General features: G+C 42.6%; 1 protein-coding gene across 1 annotated transcript in view; it reads left to right on the top strand.

Annotated features, from left to right (window-relative positions):
* The window catches only part of MAP3K9 (mitogen-activated protein kinase kinase kinase 9), a gene marked incomplete at both ends in the record, with an annotated part of 53,644 nt that extends 52,256 nt beyond the window's left edge, over positions 1-1,388 (top strand). Inside the window, one exon of the mRNA XM_080345100.1 lies at positions 907-1,388. Coding sequence (XP_080201226.1) covers positions 907-1,388 — 482 coding nt within the window. The remainder of the gene's footprint in view (positions 1-906) is intronic.
* Between the last annotated feature and the right edge of the window lie 19,575 nt (positions 1,389-20,963).

Here is a 20,963-nt window from a genome sequence, read left to right as displayed (position 1 = left end):
AATTCTGATCCCTATGGCAGTGAAAACTGGATCTCTAAAGCACTTTAAGCTGTGCCACTCTTATTCTTTTGCAAACAAGAGAGATCTTCCTGGGTAGGTAGTGTTCTCACTGTTGCAGTGTTTAGGAATGGCTCTGACTTGATAACATAAAAAATGCTTTCCTGTTTTCTTGCCCTAATAATTCAGATTTTAGAAAAGAGGACTAGAATAATAAATTAAAATCCAATTTAATTAGACTTTTCCCAACGGTAAAACAAAATGTGAGGTTGTCTGTTGAATGGCAGTCTGCAGTAAAATGTAGGTTAATGCAGCTGAGAATACTCATTAAAATGGTATTAATGAAAATTTAAAAGTTATGTTGTGTTTATTAAAAAAAAAACCAAAAACCAGAAACCAAAACACCCTCACCCCTAAATGAAAACAAACCAGGAAGCATCCACAGTAGGTAGTGTTAAATGGCCCTTCCAGGAACTTAGTCCCTCTTGCTGCAAACAGGTGTCACATATCCTGCTGCGCAAGTGTCTGCCTGATCCATTCAAGCTGTAAATGGGTAATGTACCCTTGGAAGGATTTGGAGAGTCCTCACCTCTGGTAGGAGGTCAAATCTATACTCTCCAGTCTGAAAACTGAAGAAAGCAAATGAAAGAATGCACAAAACTTCCTGCTTGTGCTATGTCAGTGAAACAGGTGTCTTGTGTTGAGAACAGTGTAGGAATAAAAAAAGCCAGTTATTCACTTCAGATTGGTGTAATCTTGAAGATAAGGGGTTTGTAGATTCTGAATGGAGGCTTTCTGCTTTGAAAATGTTTTCACAATGTGCATAAAATAATTTAAGATCTATTGGAACCATTTAGCAGTGACATCTAACATGTTTCCCTTTTCTCTTACGTTCTCTGTTTTGGATAGGTGTATTAAAAACACCTAGTCCAAGTAGAGATCCCAATGAGGTCCCTCGCCTGCCAGACCCCAACCTTGTTTTTCCTCCAACCCCGAGACGATGGAATGCACAGCAGGACCCCACACTGGAAAGACCCAAGACATTGGAGTTTCTGCCTCGGCCACGTCCTGCAGCCAGTCGGCAAAGGCTTGATCCCTGGTGGTTTGTGTCACCCAGCAATGCCAAGGGTGAATCTTCTGCCAACAGCTCAAGTACTGATACTCCAAGCAATCTGGACTCTTGTTTTGCTAGTAGCAGCAGCACTGTAGAAGAGAGACCTGGACTGCCTGCACTGCTTCCTTTTCAGGTGGGTCCTCCTGCAGAGGAGCGGACACTGTTGGACATGGATGCTGAGGGGCAGAGCCAGGACAGCACCATTCCGCTATGCAGAAGTGAACTTAACACACACAAAGCTGCAGCATATGAACTCAAGCAAGAATTCTGGTCTTAGTATGAAATCCACTGGGGACAGTGAGCCCCTATAAATTCAATCCTACTTTTTTGCACTGAGAATGCACTTTGAAGACAGATGAGATGAAGGGATGCTACAGAGATCATATGGTGCTGCCTCTGCTGAAGATGTGTTGTTTCACTGCCTGATTTTTGTCTGCAGTTGGATGTAACTCAGCAACAAAAAGCTGCTGACTTTTGCTGTGGGGTTTTTCTGTAGTCTTCCCTGTCCTCTTATTGCAGTTTGAGTCTGCAATGAGCTAAAATTATCATATCAAAGTCCTTGTTACTGACCTTGCAGGATTTGGCACTTGCAGTAAGTATATTGGTATCTAACCTGGTATTAATCAGTATACCCAAAACTCAAATATTTCACTACAGCAAACACCAGTGTTTGATGTTTTCCCAAGGAATCCAGGACGGAAACAAGTAAATATCTGGAGACTACCTTCTCTGAAATGTATTCAGATCATTAGATAGGCCTTGGAATCATGGTACCCCCACTGAAGGAGCAGAAGTAGCTATCTTAGACTCGCTTGTCCTCTTTTGCTCATGTGATAGTGCAAGGTGGGACAGATTGCAGAGAGAGGGCATGGCATCTCCACTGGTGGAGGTCTTTGAGAACAAACTAAGCTGTTGGAAAAGAGTAGGTGTAGTTGATCCTGGCTTCAAGGCAGGTTGGATGGACTTCAGTGTTCTCTTGAGGTCCCTCTCAGCCCTGTTTTTCTATGACCTTGCACTTTCAAAAAAGATGAAGTCTTATGGTACGGCTGCTTACTCTAGCTTGCTTTTTTCTGTTTCAAAATCTGGTTCCATCAGCCTCCTCTTCCCTCATAGTCAAGCTGCCTCAGCTTTGGGAAGGGAGTTAGTAGGAACTCTTTCTTTAAAGCTGTGTTGGCTTGCAAAAGTAAGTTATGTGTCCTCTCACTCTTTTTTTCTTGCTGTTTTTTCTCCTTATGCTTTTTAGGAGTGGCCCCTGAAACCCAAGACTGTTCCTATGCACGCTGATACTTGTTTAAGGCTCTTTGGAAATTGAGGCTTGTGTTAGTAGTTGGATTGTGCAAACAGGAACCACAACATCTGGATACTGTTTTATTTGGTGACTCACTGTGTGACCTGGGCAAATAATGTAACCTCTGTGCCTGAATTTCCCCATCTGTAAATAATAGGGATAATACCTACCTCACAGGGGGAGGGGTTGGGACATATGTAGTAGATATAAAGTCCTTTGAGATCTTTGAGTGAAAGGCCCTATAGACATGTAAAACATTATTCTTGTTCAAATATGAAAAAACTCCTGACTCTGGAGCAAGAACAGACCCCTGTCTTGAAGGAGAAAGTCACACAAATAAGGTGTTCCTGTGCTCACAGCTTTCTGTACAGAGACTCAAGCGTGTCTGTGCCTCTGCAGGTTTATCTTATTGGCTTTTATGAGAGCTTCATTCTTGCCCATTTTCAGCATATTAAATAAGGGATGCGGCCTGTATGTGAGTGCCATAGGGTAGACCGTTTATTGCAGGATACAGCATATCTGTTTACTCTTTCTGTACAGGTCTGTGCTCATTTTGCTAATCTACTGACCATTGGGGTGCAAATAACTGATTTGACAGTGCTGCCAACGCAGTGGTCAACCTGTTCAGGAAGTCCAGTCCTGTTGGGAAGGCAGTGTGGCCAAATACTTTGCTGCAGCTGTCAGCACAGAGAATCTCAGTGTTTAGATGTTTGTAACCTGATGTTAAAAACCAGCATGCGTAGAGAAGTACTGTACTTAAGGTTTTTTAATTCTATTTGAGGGCTAAAACCAGCATGTTGCTGTTAGCCAAGTGCACCCTTTTTTCAAGCAATTACAGTATGTTTTCATGTAGAAAGTTCACACATTTCTTGTTTATCACATGCCATGAAATGTGTTTAATGGCAGAAGTACTATTTGCTGATTTCCCCATTGAGTGCTCCAGCCTTAATAATGCTACACTAGCTGCTGAAGCTGGATAGACTGTTGACTGCATAGACAAGGTATTCTGGTGTGGAGCTCAGATACTAACGTTTCCGATGCTTTTTGGTAAATGTAGGCCTTCAGCATTCTTGCTTTCTTAATCATCCATCCGTTTGCTTTCCATTTCTGAAACTCAGTTTGTGATCCTGAGGCTAAAAAAAAAAAGGCAAAACCCATCCAAAACATGATTCGTTTTGATTGTGGTATAGAAATAAACTCAAGGAAAGCCATTCGGAGGCTGTCAGAAGGACTTGAAGCAAAAGATCAAAACAAGCCATTTTTCCTAGTCTCGCTTACTATTCTGAAAAGTCTGAAACAAAACTGGATCAGCCGTTCTGAAATATAATGCTTTCCATTCAAAAAGTATTATCACAGAAGTCAAAGGAAGCATCATCCACTCTGCAAAGACATCACCTGGAATAGCTCTGTTCAAACGGGAATCTTTAAAACCTATTTACTTGTGTGGAATAGGAGGTTACATTTTTGTGTCACATTGGTTTAACTCAGACCACTAAGCTTTCTCGTAGTTGACCGATTGCTTTCACCAAGTGAACCGTAAGGTTTTTGTCAAGTTCCCCGCAGGTAAGACAGCTGTGAAGCCAAGTTGTTCTGTCACCTCTTTTGCTTAGGAAAGTCGAGGATGAAGTATCAAAACTCCTTCCCACTGTCTCCCTTTGAGATGAAGGTGGAGTGTAGCTGACCTGTCAGAAGTATTTTGCTCTGAAGAGCATCTTCCCTAATGCCAAATGGACATTGCAACATCAAAGGAACTTGGGTAGGACAGATGACAAGGAGTCAAGGCTCTGGATCAGAGTTTCCAACCTAGATATTCCCTGTCACAAAACTGCATAATGTTTGGATCAGGCAGGAATCTGTTGTAGAAACAAAGCTATCGGCTTTAGCAGGTGGAGTGGTATTCTCTGACAGGCAGAGGGGGCTCTCAAGGCAGAGTTGTCCGATGTTGTACCTTATGCACCCCAGAAGCTGTTGTAACTGGTGTCCTGAGGCCCAGAGGCCATGTGCATGTTTAAGCTAGCTGGTAACCTCTCCCTGTATCCATCTATCCCATCATGGCTTGATTTCTCTCCCTTCTTAATCTGTTGGGTTTTTTCCTTCCCAGTTGTGGGAGCTGAGGTACTCTACATCTCCAGAGTGGTGCTTCACTGCGGTCCATTAGATATTGAGAAGATACAAGCCAGTCAGCTCACAAATCCTTTATTCTTCTGATTGCTGGTATTCCCATTTGTCATGGAGACAGAAGTTTCAAAATTATCTTGACTGACACACCTTTCTAGCAGTATTCCCGAGAAAGATGGTGAAAACCTTGCTATAGAATTTTAACAAATGTATTGTTTCTTAAATATCTGAATAAGTTGCACATATTTTTGCTGAGAAAATGAGAAGAAAATAACATGAGAGCACGAAATCACTGAGCAGTCTAAAATACAATGACAAAAAAGTAAAATATGTTAAAGTAATGACAGGGCTCACAGAGGAAGTGACGTTTTTAAACTGATAATAGTAAGATTGTTGCTGAGAGAAATTTTTCTGCTCTGGAAATAGTTATGTATTTTCTATTAAATAGTCAGCTGTCAGTATGTATCCTAAGTCAGCACATCAGTTACATAGAATAGTGAAACACATTTGCCAGCCCTTCAAAAGATGCTCTCCTTGTAGCCTTTGTTGTTTTTTCCTGTAAAACTGGAGGAAAGCACAGACATAGCAACCAGTGAAAAAAATTACAGATTTTTTGATAAATTTGTACTGGTTTCACAAAAATTGAGTGTGGGATAGGTAGAGAGAAGAAAGCTTTTGTGTCAAAACTAAGGTGATACTACTTAATGGATTTATTTTTTTTTTTCTAATACTGTTGCTTCCTATGGACTGCAAATATTCTGTTTTGCCCACAAGTAGGTCTTACGTCCTTTCAGAGGTGCAAATGTAACTTTCTCTAGGTTGTGGGGTTTTTTTTTCCTTCAGGTTATTACTGCAGTGGGTTGATATTCAGTATGGGACAGGGAACCTCAGTGAAAACATTCTTTTCGTAGTGGTTTTCTAACAAAATTAATATTTGCAAAGTGGATATTTCATTATTGATGTGGAAAGACCTGTTTTGGTTTGGCATGCTTTTATGATGAAGTATTTTTCTGTACCTCTAGGAATGGGAGTAGTTGCCTTCCTCTTCATAGCATGACTTTATGGACAATACTGCATAGAGATGTTGCTTCGATATGTCATGAAACCCAGATACCTCTCGTTCTGTTGAAGGTGAGGCGGTAATGGTAAAGAAAGGCTTTTGCCACCTGGAGTGTTCTGCTGTATAGAAAATGACAGGAAACCTCCCATCTTGAGTCACCTTTCTATCTTGAGCTTAATTTTTATTTGAAACTTAATTCATCTCTGCGGGATGAATATGGGAGCTGGGGTCCTATTAGATGTATGGAACCAAACCTAATACTGTATCTCAAAACTCAATGATAGCCAGTTACTTCTGTAAGTAATTTTAAGCTAATATTAATAGTTTTGTTTCTTTTGGGAGTATTTAAACACTTCTTCTTGGAAAAAGTGCTTATTGCTTTCTAACCTTTTCCATGTGTTTTGGAAAAATTCTCAGGAACTCTTACCAACTCTGTGGCAAATGAGGAGGCTTATTTCTTGCACAATGGTGCAGGTCCTCCTTTTGGCTTCACTTCGCATTATGAAACAAGGATGCCTAGATTTGGAAATAGAGATTTCTGATCCTTACCCTGTCGCTGCAGAACAGTTTCTTAGCTTCCGTATTTGTAACTGACTTGAAGCTATAACTTGGGTAAAACTGGACATTAAGAGTGAGGGGGTAGGCGTGTGTTAAAACATATTTGCAAACAAGCAATAAATACAGCATGTATGTGCAAAGAGAACCAAAACATACTCATGCTGTCACAGAGGATAACTTTCAGACTTCATAAACTTTCGGTTGATCATGTAATTAAGAAATCTTTAGGAAATAATCCCTTCCTATGTTTTTTTGTTAAGTTTCCTGTTGTAAGATTAGAATATGGTGGGTGGTTTGCACAGCCAGTGGTTTTGTATGTAGCTGAACAGAAAAGATCTTTAACCAAATTTTTATCTCTTTTTTTTTTTTTTTTGTTCTGTTTCCAATACAGTTTGTGGTTTAGATTTTCCTTTTGTGTGTGTGTGTGTGTGTTTAAGGAACAAAAGAGTCTTAAGAAGAATTTCTGTATATTGTTTCCTCAGCCCTCCTTCATGGTTTTGTGAGGTGGTATGGAAATGCATTTATGGCTTATTTTGCTGCTTCCTCTATTGAACCTGCTAGTAGAAAGTCACATGCTGCAGCTAAAAGTGCATTTGCTTTTGTTTTTCTTCATGCTCAGCTGTTTTAAGCAGTTTTGCTGTTGATCAGTGATGAGTACAGCTTCTGAAATAACCTGCATCAGCTTTATTTTTGTACCTTAAAAATAGCCATTCCCAGGCTAAAAGGTGTGTGTGCTTGATTAAGAGGTAATTTCCCCCTGGTGACTGGGTGGTGGGTCTACTCGAGCTACTGGAATTACTGTTCTCTCTCATGAGGATCTGCCTTTTTTTGCAACTGGAAAGTCTTCAGCATCTCATCGGTGTTTGTGTACAAGAAAAACAGTTCATCTCCTTCTGTACTGAAGTGAAAAATCTTTTTTTTTCCTTTGGTTCTAAATGACCAGGAACATAATTTTCCTACTGAGAATGGTTTCTTGGACTGTTTGCTTTTTGTTTTAAGCCTGTGAAATACATATGTATATGCTAGGTGCATCCTGTATTCCTAGGTGCCTTCTATCTCACATGCCTCTTTGCATGAGGGCCTGAGGTTGGTTTTTGGAGGGAACACCTAGTTGTAGCTTTCAGTGCTGTGGTGTTCTTCATCACACATTGGGCCAAATACCAGCACAGTAAATATTTCATGTCCTTCCATTTACCAATGTGTGTACACCCCTGTGGAAAGAAGTTCGCTATCCCCGGCTCTCCTTACCTCTCAATTGGAATTCTGCCCCCGTCCCATCTTTATCGGTGATTCATTCTTGTTACTGTAGGACTTGGAGGCTTAAGACAGAACCCAATACCTGTTTTAGGTGTGCTTTGACCTAAAATGTTTTCAAACTAGAAGGGTAAGACACAACTGGGAAAGTGAAAGCAGAAGTTGGCAGGAAATAGGGAATAAAAGAGTGAAATTATCCTCCTTGATGTAATAAGCAGAGAACAGAGGAATACTGGCTGCTTGCTAATTTCTTGGCATCATGGGTAGGTTGGGTCCTAAAGAAGAATTTGAGGAATGTGTAGTTACTTAATTTGTGGTTAGTTTTATTTTACTCTGAGCTACCTCATTTGTAGAGATAGAGTGGGAAGAAATTATAACTTGTGTAAGAATTGCTGTCAGTAGGTGGTTGAGGCTGGAATGATGGGAGGACAGAGGTAAACACTTGTATTTGTCTCTTTGACATGCAAATTTCTGATGGAAAAAATGAAACCAGCAATTCAGTTTTATAACTTAAAATTCTACTTGCTTTTACTATGTGTGTCTCCAAAATAAACAACATATGACAAGGCAGGGAATTTTTCTTGATGGTTTCTGACCTGTGGAAAAGCTGGTTGTCCACAGAACAAAAGGTGACTTTGTATAGGTCACTACTGCTTTTATAAGCAAAAGTGTGTTTTTTGAAAACAGATTTTTTAAAATAATCTCACATGCTCATAAAGTTGATCCAGCATACAATCCCGATTGTTTCCCTGTGTTGGCAGTATTGCTTTCCTCACGTCGCAGATCCTAATACAGTCCTTGTATCTGAATGCTAATAACATGCGGACAGCCCAATATAGCAAGTATTAAGAAACCATGACACGTTTTTAGTGTGTAGTGTAGAGGATTTATAAGCTCAGTTTGAAGTGGGCTACTGTTAGGTCTGTAGCCAGTCGGTCAGATAGATGCACAGCATAGCAAAAGAGAGCCTAGAACAAATCTGCAGGAGAAATGCCAAACTTTCGTTTGTTTAAAGTTAATTATTTGAAAAATAGTAGTGTTGGGGGGTGGGGAGAAGGCCTGTCATTATTCAGAAATACTTTTCTAGGATCTTGTCCATGCCCAAATTTTAGATTCCAGGATAGCTAGTGAGAACCTACATTGTGTTGAAAAGTTGTTGGCTGAAACCCCAACATAAGACCAGAATAATGAATTTTATATATGCTATTTCCGAGTGATTGACACTGTCTCCCTGTTCTACCTTGATTGTTCCAGTTTAACCATTTTCTCAAGAATAGATGTTGAGGTTGGGTAAAGCTAATCTCCTTGTCTTGAGGAGAGATACATGGGTCTGAGGAAGAAGAAACATTGTTCTAGCTATGTCCCGATGTTTTTGTGTCTCGCTGTCTTACCAGTAGAGGTTATAATGGAGCAGGAGGACATGCTGGTGTTTTTCCAAGCTTCATTTATAAGAATGCTGCTAACAGCAGATTTCAGTATATAAATGAACAAGTTCTTTGGGAACCCTTGTTATATGGCTTCTCCTCAATGAGTTTCAGAACAAACCTGGCCTCTGATTACTGTTTGGCGTGGTGCAGGTGCACACTGGGCTTCTTCAGTTTACATCTGGAGGAGGACTGAGCTGCTGCTGCTTCTTCTGGGTTCTTCTGGAAGCTGTGGATGTGGCCACTTTGGGTTACTTGGATGTGGCCACTTCTCAGCTTGAGTAACGTGTTTTCTCCCAGGCCCAGTCTGTGTCACTAAATGAGTTGTCACCCTCGACTGATTGCCCAGATATTCATTAGTAGACTTTTTCTTCTGCTTTGCATGCTTTAGTGAGCAGCTCTTACAACGTCAACAGGGTGAAAATTTGTTCTGAATGAGGCAGCTAATACCTCCGAGCTGACTTTTCACACTGCATCTCAAGCAGATGTTCATGCATCGGTTCTGCTCTGTTTTCAAGGTTATCTTGACAACCATAACATCCAGAAATCTTAGACTGCTAAGAATAAAGCCACAGCAAAAAAAAAAAAAAGGGGAAGGAAGAAAAAAAGAAAGCAAATGCATATGAGTGTTCGCCAGTTGCATGGTTGAGTTTGGCCAGTGCTCTTTGCAGAGAGGAAAAGCCATTCTTGTGCAACATAGCTTTTTTTTTGGGGGGGGGATGGCTAAATTTGAAGTGGAAAATATACCTGAGTTCACTTAAAGTCAGTAGGAACCAGTGCCCCTCATATTTGACAGCTAAATAAGAAAGCATGTAAAGCTAAGAACATGTAGTAGTGAAAGTTCATGTTTAGGGTAATTAACTTTCAAGTTAAAAGGGAAGAGGCCTCAATTCAAGAAAGCTCTTCATCACATACTTAAACATCACTGAAGTCAGTGGAATGTATCTGAGTCAAAATGCACAAGACCCCAATTCAGCAAAGCTCTTTTAATCTAGATTGGGGGATTGTCCCATAGAGATTAATGGTGAAGAACCAGGCTCTGTACTGTGATTGTCAGAGGAAAAAGTCAATTTACCTGAGGAAAGAGTTCCTACACAAGCCTCTGGGTAAATTCTGGTTTGATTGCTGACTCTTGTGGCCTTCCCATGACTGCACATGCCATACCTATTTGACTGCTAATTCTTACCATAAACAGGGTAAGCTTTGAGAATGTTTTCTGACACAAGAGAAGAGAACAGCGACTTTTGCATTAGCAGATTGCCAGCTGTAGGGGGGCAGTAAGTAGTGTGTGGAAGTCGTATGTGCAAATGTCCGTTTAACCTGAGGCCTTATCTCAGGTGGTTTTTTTTTTAATTTCAAAAATGCATCCCTGCAAGCTGGTGGACAGACCTGACAAGTTCAGCAGTGATCAACATCCACCACTGTTACTGGAGCTCTTGGGTTCTGTTTGGCAGCTGTTGGCTCAGCACTTCAAGCTGGTATATATGATTTCTTTCTCATAAATTCAGAGCAAGCTGGAAATATCTGAGATACGGAGATATCTGAAATACAGGCTGATATGGAGTGGGCAGGGCAACCAACAGTGGTGGAAAATCAGGGAAAATACCTGTGCTTTTAACAATGTCTCTTCTGTGGCTTTGAAAGTCCAAGAATTTCTCAGCCAGAGAATGTATTTCCTCCCTCTTTTTATAAGCTACTTCTTTCATTTGCCTTACTAATTGTGGATCTGCTCCTGCTTCTATTTAAAGACAGATGCAAAAATCAGTGACCTGACTTTCCTAGGTACAATGTTGTAAATCTGAAGAACCAAGTGAGCAGATGACCGTAGTATAAGATCATGCCCCCATGTCTGTTCTTTTGAGATATGGCGTAGTTCCTGCTTGTGTTGAAATCACTGTGTGGAGGGTGGTGGGTACTTGATAAGGAACTCCAAACTCTGCAGGACTGGAATTCATCTTACCACTTAAGTATTTCAGCCTGGTTTTGGAGACCTCTGTATGTCTTCTGTTCACGGTGTTCAAAAGTCTCTTGCTATGGAAGTAGCACCTGAAGGTATGTTTTTCCCGAAGAACCTGCAGTGAAGCAGTTACATTAGCGAATGGTGATGTACCCCAGAGTTAAGTAAAATAACAGAGGCCACCAAGTTTTTCTTGTTTGTGTGATGAAATGTTGTCAAATGAAGTGATTTGTTGGAGCCTTCCTTTAACTTCTGTGCAGCAGTAAGCTTAGAGGAAAAGAAGATTGCATTATTTTTAAAAAAGCTTTATTTGTGACCCGGACTTGTTGCCTCTGACCTTCTTGGGCTTAAATAGTTAAATTATATTAATGTCCAGTTTGTTTCACTGTAGGTAATACATCAGCTGAATACTCTTGTGCATAATCTACTGTATCTTTCCTCTGTTCTGTGTCAATGTATTATGTGTATTTGAATTACAGTTCTTTTTTTGTATTAAATTATTTTATGTTATAGAACAATATTTAAGCAAAGCAAAGAGCTAATGAAAGTTGTTGGCGTTTTGGGATTTCTTTTCTCTTTGCTCCTTTTTTTGATGTACTGTAAATTGTAAACCAAGGATGCCAAGCAGGCTTGGTTCAATGGCTAAAATTATTGTATTACAGTGTAATGCTGATCTAGGCCTTGTCTCAACACTAGAGCACACAGACTTGAATAAAACTGTTATAAAAGTGATTGTCTTTAGGCCTTGAGTTCTTGGGTTTGTGCTTCAAATAATTTTGAGCAGATATTTAGAATAGCAGTGGCATTACCTTGCTCTGAGGAATTCAGACTATTTGTCGGTGCCACGGGAAGTTTATTTTTCTTTGCTAGATGTCTTGGTCCTCATCAGCTATTCCAGCTCTGGGTTCTCCATAGGGTTTTTGAAATCTGTTTTTGCAAAACCCTAGACAACTTAGTATCAGTCTTGGCACACAGTACCTGTCTGCTAACCCCCTTCTGGCTTTTCTCTGAATAGGGTAATTAATTGCATACCATTTTTATTAAGGTTAATATTTCTGTTCTGTCAGCTTAAGGTTTTTCTGCTCTTTATTTAGTATCCCAGCCAGAATGTGAATCTGAATGCCTGGATCTGGAGCTAATGCAGTAACACGTTTTGTGCATGATGACATTTAACAGATGGTTTAGATTCACTTCTGATGCTGTGCCTTTGTCCCTGCCACATCATTCAATGAGACAGAGTTGCCTGAACAAGGATCTTTCCAAGCTGTTTCTTCTGCTGACACTGTGAAAGCCAGGACAACATGGTTTTGATTCCTAGGTTGTGTGTTTGATTCCTAGGTTGTGCCTTTGCTCTTCTCTGCCACTGAGCCACCATTTCACATTTCTCTGCTTTAACAAATGCAGCTGCACTGATGGAAAGCTGTGCACTACAAGAACTTAAGTTTCATAATTCCCTTTGTAAAGAGATTTTTTTCTCTGATTTGAGAAAAGAAATCTGCAAGAAATCTTACACCCTTCCAGCAGATGTGGAGACTAAACAATGGACAGGTAGACTACCTTTAGTCATGTATTCCATTCAAACTACTGTAGTGATGTGTTTTATGATAAACTGGGAGGAGAGTGGGCAAGCAGTCAATTAAGTTTAATTAGAAATAATAGCATGCAAAATGAATTGCCTTTTCACTTGTTTTAACAAAAGGTATCCTGCAGCATCTCATGTTTCAAACCATCTTTCCCCTCCTTCTCTCCAAATCCTGACTGCCTCAAACTAAAACAAATATTTCTGCCTTTTGTAATGGTTTGCAGAGTAGGATTCTATCCTAAGAGAATCAGATTTTCTAGCTGAATTTACCCGTCACAACCACGAGGCTACCATAATTTTCAAGCTGGCCTTATCAGGAATGAAAATATAGATGCATCATGGCAGATAAATTTCTGCCAGCAAATGCAGCCTCTGCAGAAAATGGCAGGGACATAAAGCAATGGAGCGGAACATAAAAATAAAACTAGCGGTTTTCTAAGCAGGGGAATCTAACCACTCCTAGCAGAGAGGGAGAATCCTAAATGAAAGCTGCCAGGGTCAGCATCGATGCAGAATGAACACACCAGCAGATGTTCTGCATTGAGTGACTTCAGTTTTTCATTCCTTGATGTGTAGGCAAGGATTGGGCATATGAATTCTACAGCACGAGTCTTACATAGGCCTTTAGCTGTAAATACACTCAAGTTAGGAAATCATCATGTATTATTACATTATGTTCCTTGGATGTCCCGTGCTGAAATAGTACATGGAAGTGCTGCTCTGAAAGCCCACTGCATACCTTGATTAAACTGCTAGTAGATTTCCAATGCTGAGCAGATTCAGGGTAAAGAGGGCAGGCTTTCTCCTACTGTGCTGCTGCAGCTGATATGATAAGTTAATATGCTGTTTCTAGTTAAATTTTGACATGCTTGGCCCTTCTTTCATGGATGAAAAGGGAGAGGTTGTCCTATTAAGGCTAGGCTTAACAAGAACCTAATAGTAACATGAAAAGTTTGGAGGCATAATGACATCAGGCCCAAGCAGACTAGGCTTTACAAAAAATGCTGGAGCAAACATGGCAACAGCAAACATCAGATTTTCTCAACAAGGGTTTATAAGCTTTTTCTTCTTACTTGGACACAAATGACACAACAGTTTGCTCTGGCAGGCAAAGAGAAAACAACTGTGCCTAAGAGTGAGCAAAGCTCTGGGGCTCTCAAGTAAACTTCAACATGCTTTGTAGATCTTTACTACTTAATCTGAAATCTTATTAAATGACACGTGATTTTCACTTTCTGTTAAGTCCTCATTAATTTAACAAAGAACAAATCCAAGTGGAATGAAAAGAGGCAGGATCAACTGATAGCACTCCAACACAAAGTAGAACAAAACCATAATCACATGCCTAAATATAACTAAAGCCTGTACACTTCATGCTTGCAAAATTTGTTCAGAAATTTATTCTTTTATCCCAAAAGCATGCTCTAGCATCTTAATAATAAAACATGGATTTGAATATTAAAAAAACAAAACAAAACAAAAAAGAATGGATGGGGTTACCTGTCATAGATTGCAGCCAATATTAAAAGAACCAGCTCTGATGGATGTGAAGGCCAACACATTCTCCAGTGGGACCCTGAAGCAGTAGTTGGAGAACTGGTCATTGTACCAAGAGCTTGCTATTTTTGCAGCAGTCTGAGGTTTTAGTTTTGGTAAACTCCCTGCAGTTGTATCTGGCTGTTTGGTTTTTTTCTACAGGTAACCCCGAGTCTTGCAGGACCCAGTCAGAGGTAAGATCATCTTCTAAACTGGGGTACATTCTGAAGGAGAATTGTTCTTGAAATGTCTCATGATAATGATTTGTGACTGGAGAAGCTGGGGCAAGGGAAGAGGTCTCAGACTGAGGGGGAAGGAAAGAGGAAAGAGGCGAGAGGTTTCTTTATTCTTGTGTGCCCATGGAAGGGAAGGGATGGGTGCACCAGGAACCAACACTAAGGAGAACGTGGGTCAGAGCTTTGCTGGGATGCTACAGGAAATAAGCAGAAACGAGAAGAGTTGCTACAAAAGAGGAAATACCCCAGCTGATATCTGATCATGCAGCTGGTTTCTGCTAGCAAAACAGAACTTGGAGTCTTAACTTCCAATTGCTCTTGTCCCAAAGACCACCACATTCAGCACAGTCTCCTTTTCCTCCTTCTCCAAAGACGGAGCCCTCACTCTTCAAGGGGGCTGCTCCTCTGCCTTTCTCCAAGACTGCCCTCACTCAGTTCAAATTTCCTGTCTTCTGCCCTGTCCAAAGCTTCTGCTTCCATAGTCCTAAAGGAGCCTTCCAGGTTCCTTGCCTTAAAGCTGCTGTACTTGCCTCAGTTGCTGTGCCACTCTCTCCTCATGGGTGACTGGTAACTGCTCCGATGTTAACGTGTTGCAGCATCTGTGGAGGAGTGTCCGCTTCCCGCTCTGCTGGAGTAGAAAAGCAAGCCAACCTCAAAATGCTGATCTGCTCAGGGGGATTTTGAAGCCAGAGAAAGGAGTTTTCCAAGAAAGACCAAACCTAGGGTTTTAACACCCTACCTGGTGCGAAAGAGAGAGGTAGAATTTGCAGCTTATGTCTGTATTTGAGGGTAGAAAGAGCAGGCTAAATGGCTGGAGTGACCAGAAGCAAGTACAGCTGCAGAGAGAGATGCCCCGTCATCAGCTTAAGGTCTCAGCCCCACCAAACTGAGTGAGAACCGTGTCTCTACAGGCCAAATTATCTCACTGGATCTTCTTCCAAACTAGCAAATATCAGCGGTGTCTCTGGGCAGGAAGAGCCTTTCAGGCAGGCTCTGTAGCACAGCTGTAATTTCTGCTACTTCTGCATTTGTTATTTCTGGGACGGTATCGGGACTACCGCAAGTCAACGCTGAAAGGGTTTTGAAGTTCAGGCTTGCCCAAGGCAAAAACGAATGCCTTCCTTAGGAGCTATTGCACCAATAACGTTGCTAACACATGAGCAAAACTTCCAGGTATACATATATAGCTTTATTAATTTAAAAACTCTATTCTACTGATCTAGTAAAACCATCCATACAGTCCCCCCAGCAAGTGCAGGTTTTCTGAAGAACCTACCTATGCCATTGCTGCTGGTAGCAATTATCTTTGGTGGTATCAAGGTTATACCTGTAATGTTTTGATTTCCTTAATTAAGTTTTTTGTGTCAGGGAGCAGCAATGCCAGGTGCTGCTCTTGTAAGAGAAGATGAGCTGGAGCAAATGGTGGCAGCAGGGCAGTGGCCTCACCAATGCAGTCCCAGGGTACCAGAGCAAGGTGAACGGAGCAGGTACAGTGACAGTAACCAGGGCCAGTCACAGTCCAGGGATCACCAGGCACGTCCATGAAGATGAGGCAGGTCCAAGGTCACACCAGGAAAGCAAGGGCGGGCCTGGGTCAGCAAGGTACCCGGGCAGGCATAGGCATGGCCGTAATTTAGTTGAGGCAAGAAAATGTGGCTGCCTAGTGAAGGGGGGAGGCTGTGGTGAGGCTTCTCACAGATCCTGTCCCAGCAGCAGCTTCCAAGGCTATGCAGCTGCGTCTTTCTGAGCTGGCCCTGGGCACGCCCAGCCAAGCCTGGAGAGGGAAGAAGTTACAGAGGCTGTTTGGTACTCAGGAGGGATGACATCTATCCAGTGACATATCCATTATAGCTCGTAATCATCTTGGTTTGTTTGTCTAATTCTGTAGTTCATCACTGTAATCAAGTGCAGTTAGAAGGAGAGAGAAGGGACAGGACCCAGGAGCTTTCACTACCACTGGGCACTTCATAACCTCAGCTTTTGCTGAGTCTGGTGGCAGAAGCAGCTCCTGCAGTTTCAGTGCTTAGTGCTTGCCACCTTTTCTGCAATCAGCAAGCTTTCTCTGGAGCTGGCTGTCATAACTGTTTGCCAACTGATTTCTTACCCTCATGCAATTCTGACATTAGGACCACGCTATTCTTGCAGCCACGTGTCAGTGCTTTTGGGTTAGCCTGAAGTATTCTTCCCTGCACAAGTTACATGCAAGGTAGAGCAGCCACTTTTTTTCTCCCTGATTATACACATACCTTCAAGTGGTGCTATTTCAAGCAATGTCCATCATTCTCCTCCTGCCTACAGACATGGATGAGGAATCAACATTATCCATTTTTATTTCTGGAATGGCATCACAGCAACTTAGTCTGTAGGGTTCCTTAACTTAAACAGCCACCACAAAACCTGTTGCTTACCTCTTGATCACAAATTTTTTCCCATCCAACTAAAGATATTGTTGGACAGTGCAGTACTGAAAATGTCTGGAGAGCCTAGGAATTTGCTATAATAACCTGCTACTTACACAAGTCCTTTCTGGGCTTGTATCTACACAGTCGTCAGGATGTAAGTGCTATCAAATTTCTCTCCAGAATGACAAGGCTTTGGGGACTAGGGAGAAGCTGCCATGAGAGTGTTTGAGCATCAGTAATGTTAAGTATTGCATAAGCAACTGGCAAGCGTGTTGGAAAAGGTTTTCCTTTCCTCATCTAAACTGTGCAGTGATTGGGTAACAGCTGGCAAGCTTGCACACAAGCTTTCTAGAATAAGAGCAGAGATTTGGGACCATGTGGCTAAGGAAACCTGAGCACCCTGACCAGCTCTGTGCAACTCCTGTTTTGTCTCACCAACCAGAAGATTTGCCTTGGGACTGTAGGGCACATCTGAACTGCCTCGCTTGGATGCAGTTCTTAGCACTCTGGGCTCCACCTCAGACTGGCACTCTTATCCTTGTGGCAGACCCTTTGGAAACTTATTCTTCTCCAAAAGGTTTTGGTGTGTGTCAGGATGCTGCCTGTACATATTCTGAACAAAATCAGCTGAGAGCAAGGCGTGCTGGTCAGCAGCATCCCCCTCTTCTGTGACTGAAGCACTATGCAAACCATCACTTTAAGTGCTGTAGACCTAGTCCTATAATTCAGACAGCCGTTTTCTTTGCCAAGGGGTCTTCTTCAGTTTGCTAGGGTTGTCGGCTGAGATCCACCATGGGAAAGCGGGCAGAAGCTGGGAGACCTTAGAGCTGGCTGAGCACTTGGATTCATCTTCCTGATGTGTTTCCTACACGGCCCATTACACCCCTACTTTAACCGCTTTTAGAATGGGGATATTTATTATACACATACTTCTCAGTGGACTGTGATGCACAATATACCTTTTTTTATTTACTCTGTGTGTGGGAGTAAATGTGATTTAGATTATGCAAGGCTCTTAGCTTTCTTCAGTTTTGTTTTATCTAAAGTGACTCTTCAGTAAATTGACTGCAGTGATAGTTGAGCGTTTCTCTTGATGGGTTGTTAACACAGAAACTGCTTGTGTTTGTGCCCTGTGGTGGCTGCATATGGGGAGGTAAACCTCTCTGAGGGCATCCTGAAAGCTTTCACAACCCACAGTTAGGTCTGTTCGCCTCCTGCTTGAGACTTTAATGAGACAGAGAGTTAAGCTGCTTGGACCCTGCCCCCCATCCTTTAGGAAGGTGCATTTGCCTGCCACCCACTGTTATACCCAGGTACCTGGTGGATGTGTCTGAGCTTTTCAACGCAGGCAGAGGAGCAGAATAAGTGTAGCACACGTGAGTTTCCTTTGCTTGCTCTTGCCTGTGTCTGGGTTAGCACACGTGTATGGCTCTCTTACTGCATGGGTTGTACCCTGGGGTCTCACCATTACCCACAGTTTGACCCCAAAACATCAATGCTCCCTCTGTACATCTGGAGCTCTGTACTGTGACCTCAATTCTAAACAGGAAAACAATAAATTAGGAAATCAGTCTGAGACCCACACCTGGGTCTGTGCAGGGGGGCTGGCTACATAGCCACAGGTGAATCAGAAATGTGCAAATTCCTCTTGACATTCTGCTCATGTCTGCCTGACACCTACCTCCTGTCCCTCAAAGACCTCGTTCATCCTCACTTACAGGTGTGTCCCTACCTTTGGCTTTTAATACAGCCCAGTGACTGTGCCACATATTTGTTCTGTGATAGGAATGACCAAAGTATTCATCTAGGTCTTGGGATCAGGCTGGAGTTTGAGGGATGTGTGTTAAATTTAGAGTTAAAGAGACAGGCAAACTATGTGGATTTGAACATGTAAGGTGTGTATAGGATTCTTCACTGGCTGGATTAATTTTATCCTCATGAAACACTGGGAGTTGACACTTGATGTCCCTGAAAGTCACCACGCTGCCAGGACAGTTTTCTTCTTTTCTAGAATGAAGGATTTTGGCGAGCACAGCGCTGCTGCAGCTGGGAACAGCGCTTAAAATAACACCGAGGCTCTGGCTCAGATTGGTAGCCTCTGGCAGCTGCACTGTGGATTGCCAGGAAGAAACTGTTTGCATCCTCAATCTGCAGGGAATGTTCCTACCGGTGCAGAAATATTATTAATCGCTAAACACTTTGTGCCATGACAGGCTGGTAAGGAGGTGGATTTTCTGTAAAAAGGCAACCTGGGGTATCGACACCAAGTTTGTGCTGCAGCGAGGCTGGATGACTCAGGCTGTGATGGTCTGTGTCCTGCTTAAGAACTTGAAGGGCAAAATGTGCTGCAATGACTCTATCATTTTCTCACTTTAGTGCCCCCACACCTACATTTCAGTGCTATGCTGTGTCAGTGACAGACCAAAAATAACACCTTTCCTTTTTTGCACAGGCATTGGACAAAATGGAAAAGAAGCCTTGCTCAGACAGGCCATTGGGTTTAATTTGCTTCATGTCATGAGGTAACCAGCAGCCAAACAGACAGAGGCCACCACCCTGTTGTACACCTGAAGGATGTTTTATCTGGGCATTACAAGCACGGGGTGTTGCACTCACATGACCCTCAGTTTTCCTCCTTGCAAACAAAGGGCTCCTGCTTCCTCCAGGAGCAGAGTTCTCTGTGGGAGTGGGGGACATCTTGTTTCTGAAGCCTTTCCCTTTGCTGGTAGGTGTGATGGTGGTGGTGGGTTTTAATTACAGAAGATTATGTGCTGGTTTTACTGCTAGTTGCCTCACTCCTGGGCATAACCGAAGCATGCTGCTTGGACAGACTGAAAGCATCTATCCCAGAGCTGAAAGCTCCTTATCTCCAGGTCCGTGTAGCACCTCTAAACATCAGCAGAAAGTGGATGTGAATACTGTAGTGGCTATCTTGCGTAACCGTCTGGAGCTTCTGTTGGAAGACCCTGGGAACATGTGTGTATTTACTTTCCTGTTTTATATTCATTGCCACAGTCCTTTATCTTTCAGAGTACTCAGTCTTTATTTAAAAATAGATTAAGAGTTTCTTGCATTACTATTAGCCAAGAAGCAGTCTTTGATGTGGCTCACTTGGTGCCAGTGCGGTGCAGATGAAGGGGAAGTGGGAAGAACAGCACTAGCAGGTGCCGAGTCATGAGGGGCCCCATGGGTGTTATAACTGTCTTTCCATTCAACACCCCTTGTCACTTGTCCAAGATGGCTGGTGACAGGGCAGGGCTGTTCCCAGGTGTTATGCCAGACAGCAGTTTTGCAGAGGATCTGGGCGGTTCACTGATCCCGACCCTGGATGTAGGGCATGGTGAGAGAGCGGCTCGGCTCTTCCAAGGGTCATACAGCTGCACACAAGCAGATAAGGGCTGGGAACAGGAGCAAGGCTTGAACATGCCTGTGTCTCTGATGTCTGTGGCTGATAGAGGGACTTGCTGATTGTTTTCCTGTCAGGAGCCACATGTCTCTGTGGCAGCTGAAAGATAAAAGGGCTGCTGTGGATAGAGAGGAAAACATCTAGAGCTCACATCTGGGTTCTGCAGCCTGAACTGCACCAAAGCGGGGCTCCACAAAGAAGGGAGGATGCCATAAAGGATCCATGGGAGAGATCGGCTGGGCTCTGGCCCCTGTTGCCCAGGCAGGGTGGGAGCTGTGGGTCCGCAGGGAGCGAGTGTGTGCCCAGTCTCTGCACCTTGGTGCCTTCTTGTCTTCCGACTTGCAGCTTGTGTGGAAACTGCATTTCACCAAGGGCTTGAATTTTACAGTAGGCGTTCGGTGACTCACCAGCATGGAGCTACTGCCTTCAAAAGCTGCAAAATGTTGTCTTTCTCAGGTGCTGCTGGGCTTTCGGTGCTTCCTGCAAATAGCCTTACACACAGGTCAAGAGTGAGCGGTCAGACAGAAGGACATCTGAACATCACAGTCTGGTGACTGGGCACCATGAAGCTCTATGTCCCGTTGCTAACTCCGGGAGCCATGTGCTCCCTGTCTGCCGCTCCTGTCCTATTCTGGCTTCCATGTGTACCCATGCAGTTTCCCAGTTCCCACCCAACCTTCTTGGATGCGCTTCCAGAGCCTCATCTGCTAGCACTCACTTTTGCAGCTTGTGTGGCTGTGCCTTTTTCTGTATTTTCGAGTGGATGAGATACTAATTGGTGTAGATCAGATCTATTTCCAGATGAGCTGACTTTCTGTATTTATAGGCGCCAATTACAGACTGGTAGCTAGGTACAAAATAATAGCCAAGGTGAGCATATGACTGTCACAGAACTGAGCTTTGCTCTTGCAGTTGCTTACATTTGATTTTGTAATGGCTTTTCAATTATTTTTCTTCTGTTTCTTCCTATCAAAGCACAGCCTTTTGTCAGTTTTGTCCCAGGCACAGGCTAAAGCTTGTACTGACTTTGT

This window comes from Nesoenas mayeri (assembly GCF_963082525.1).
Source record: "Nesoenas mayeri genome assembly, chromosome: 5".
NCBI classification, from domain to species: Eukaryota; Metazoa; Chordata; class Aves; order Columbiformes; family Columbidae; genus Nesoenas; species Nesoenas mayeri.
The sequence above is the reverse complement of the archived record's forward strand: the minus strand, read 5'-3'. Positions and strand labels throughout refer to the sequence as shown.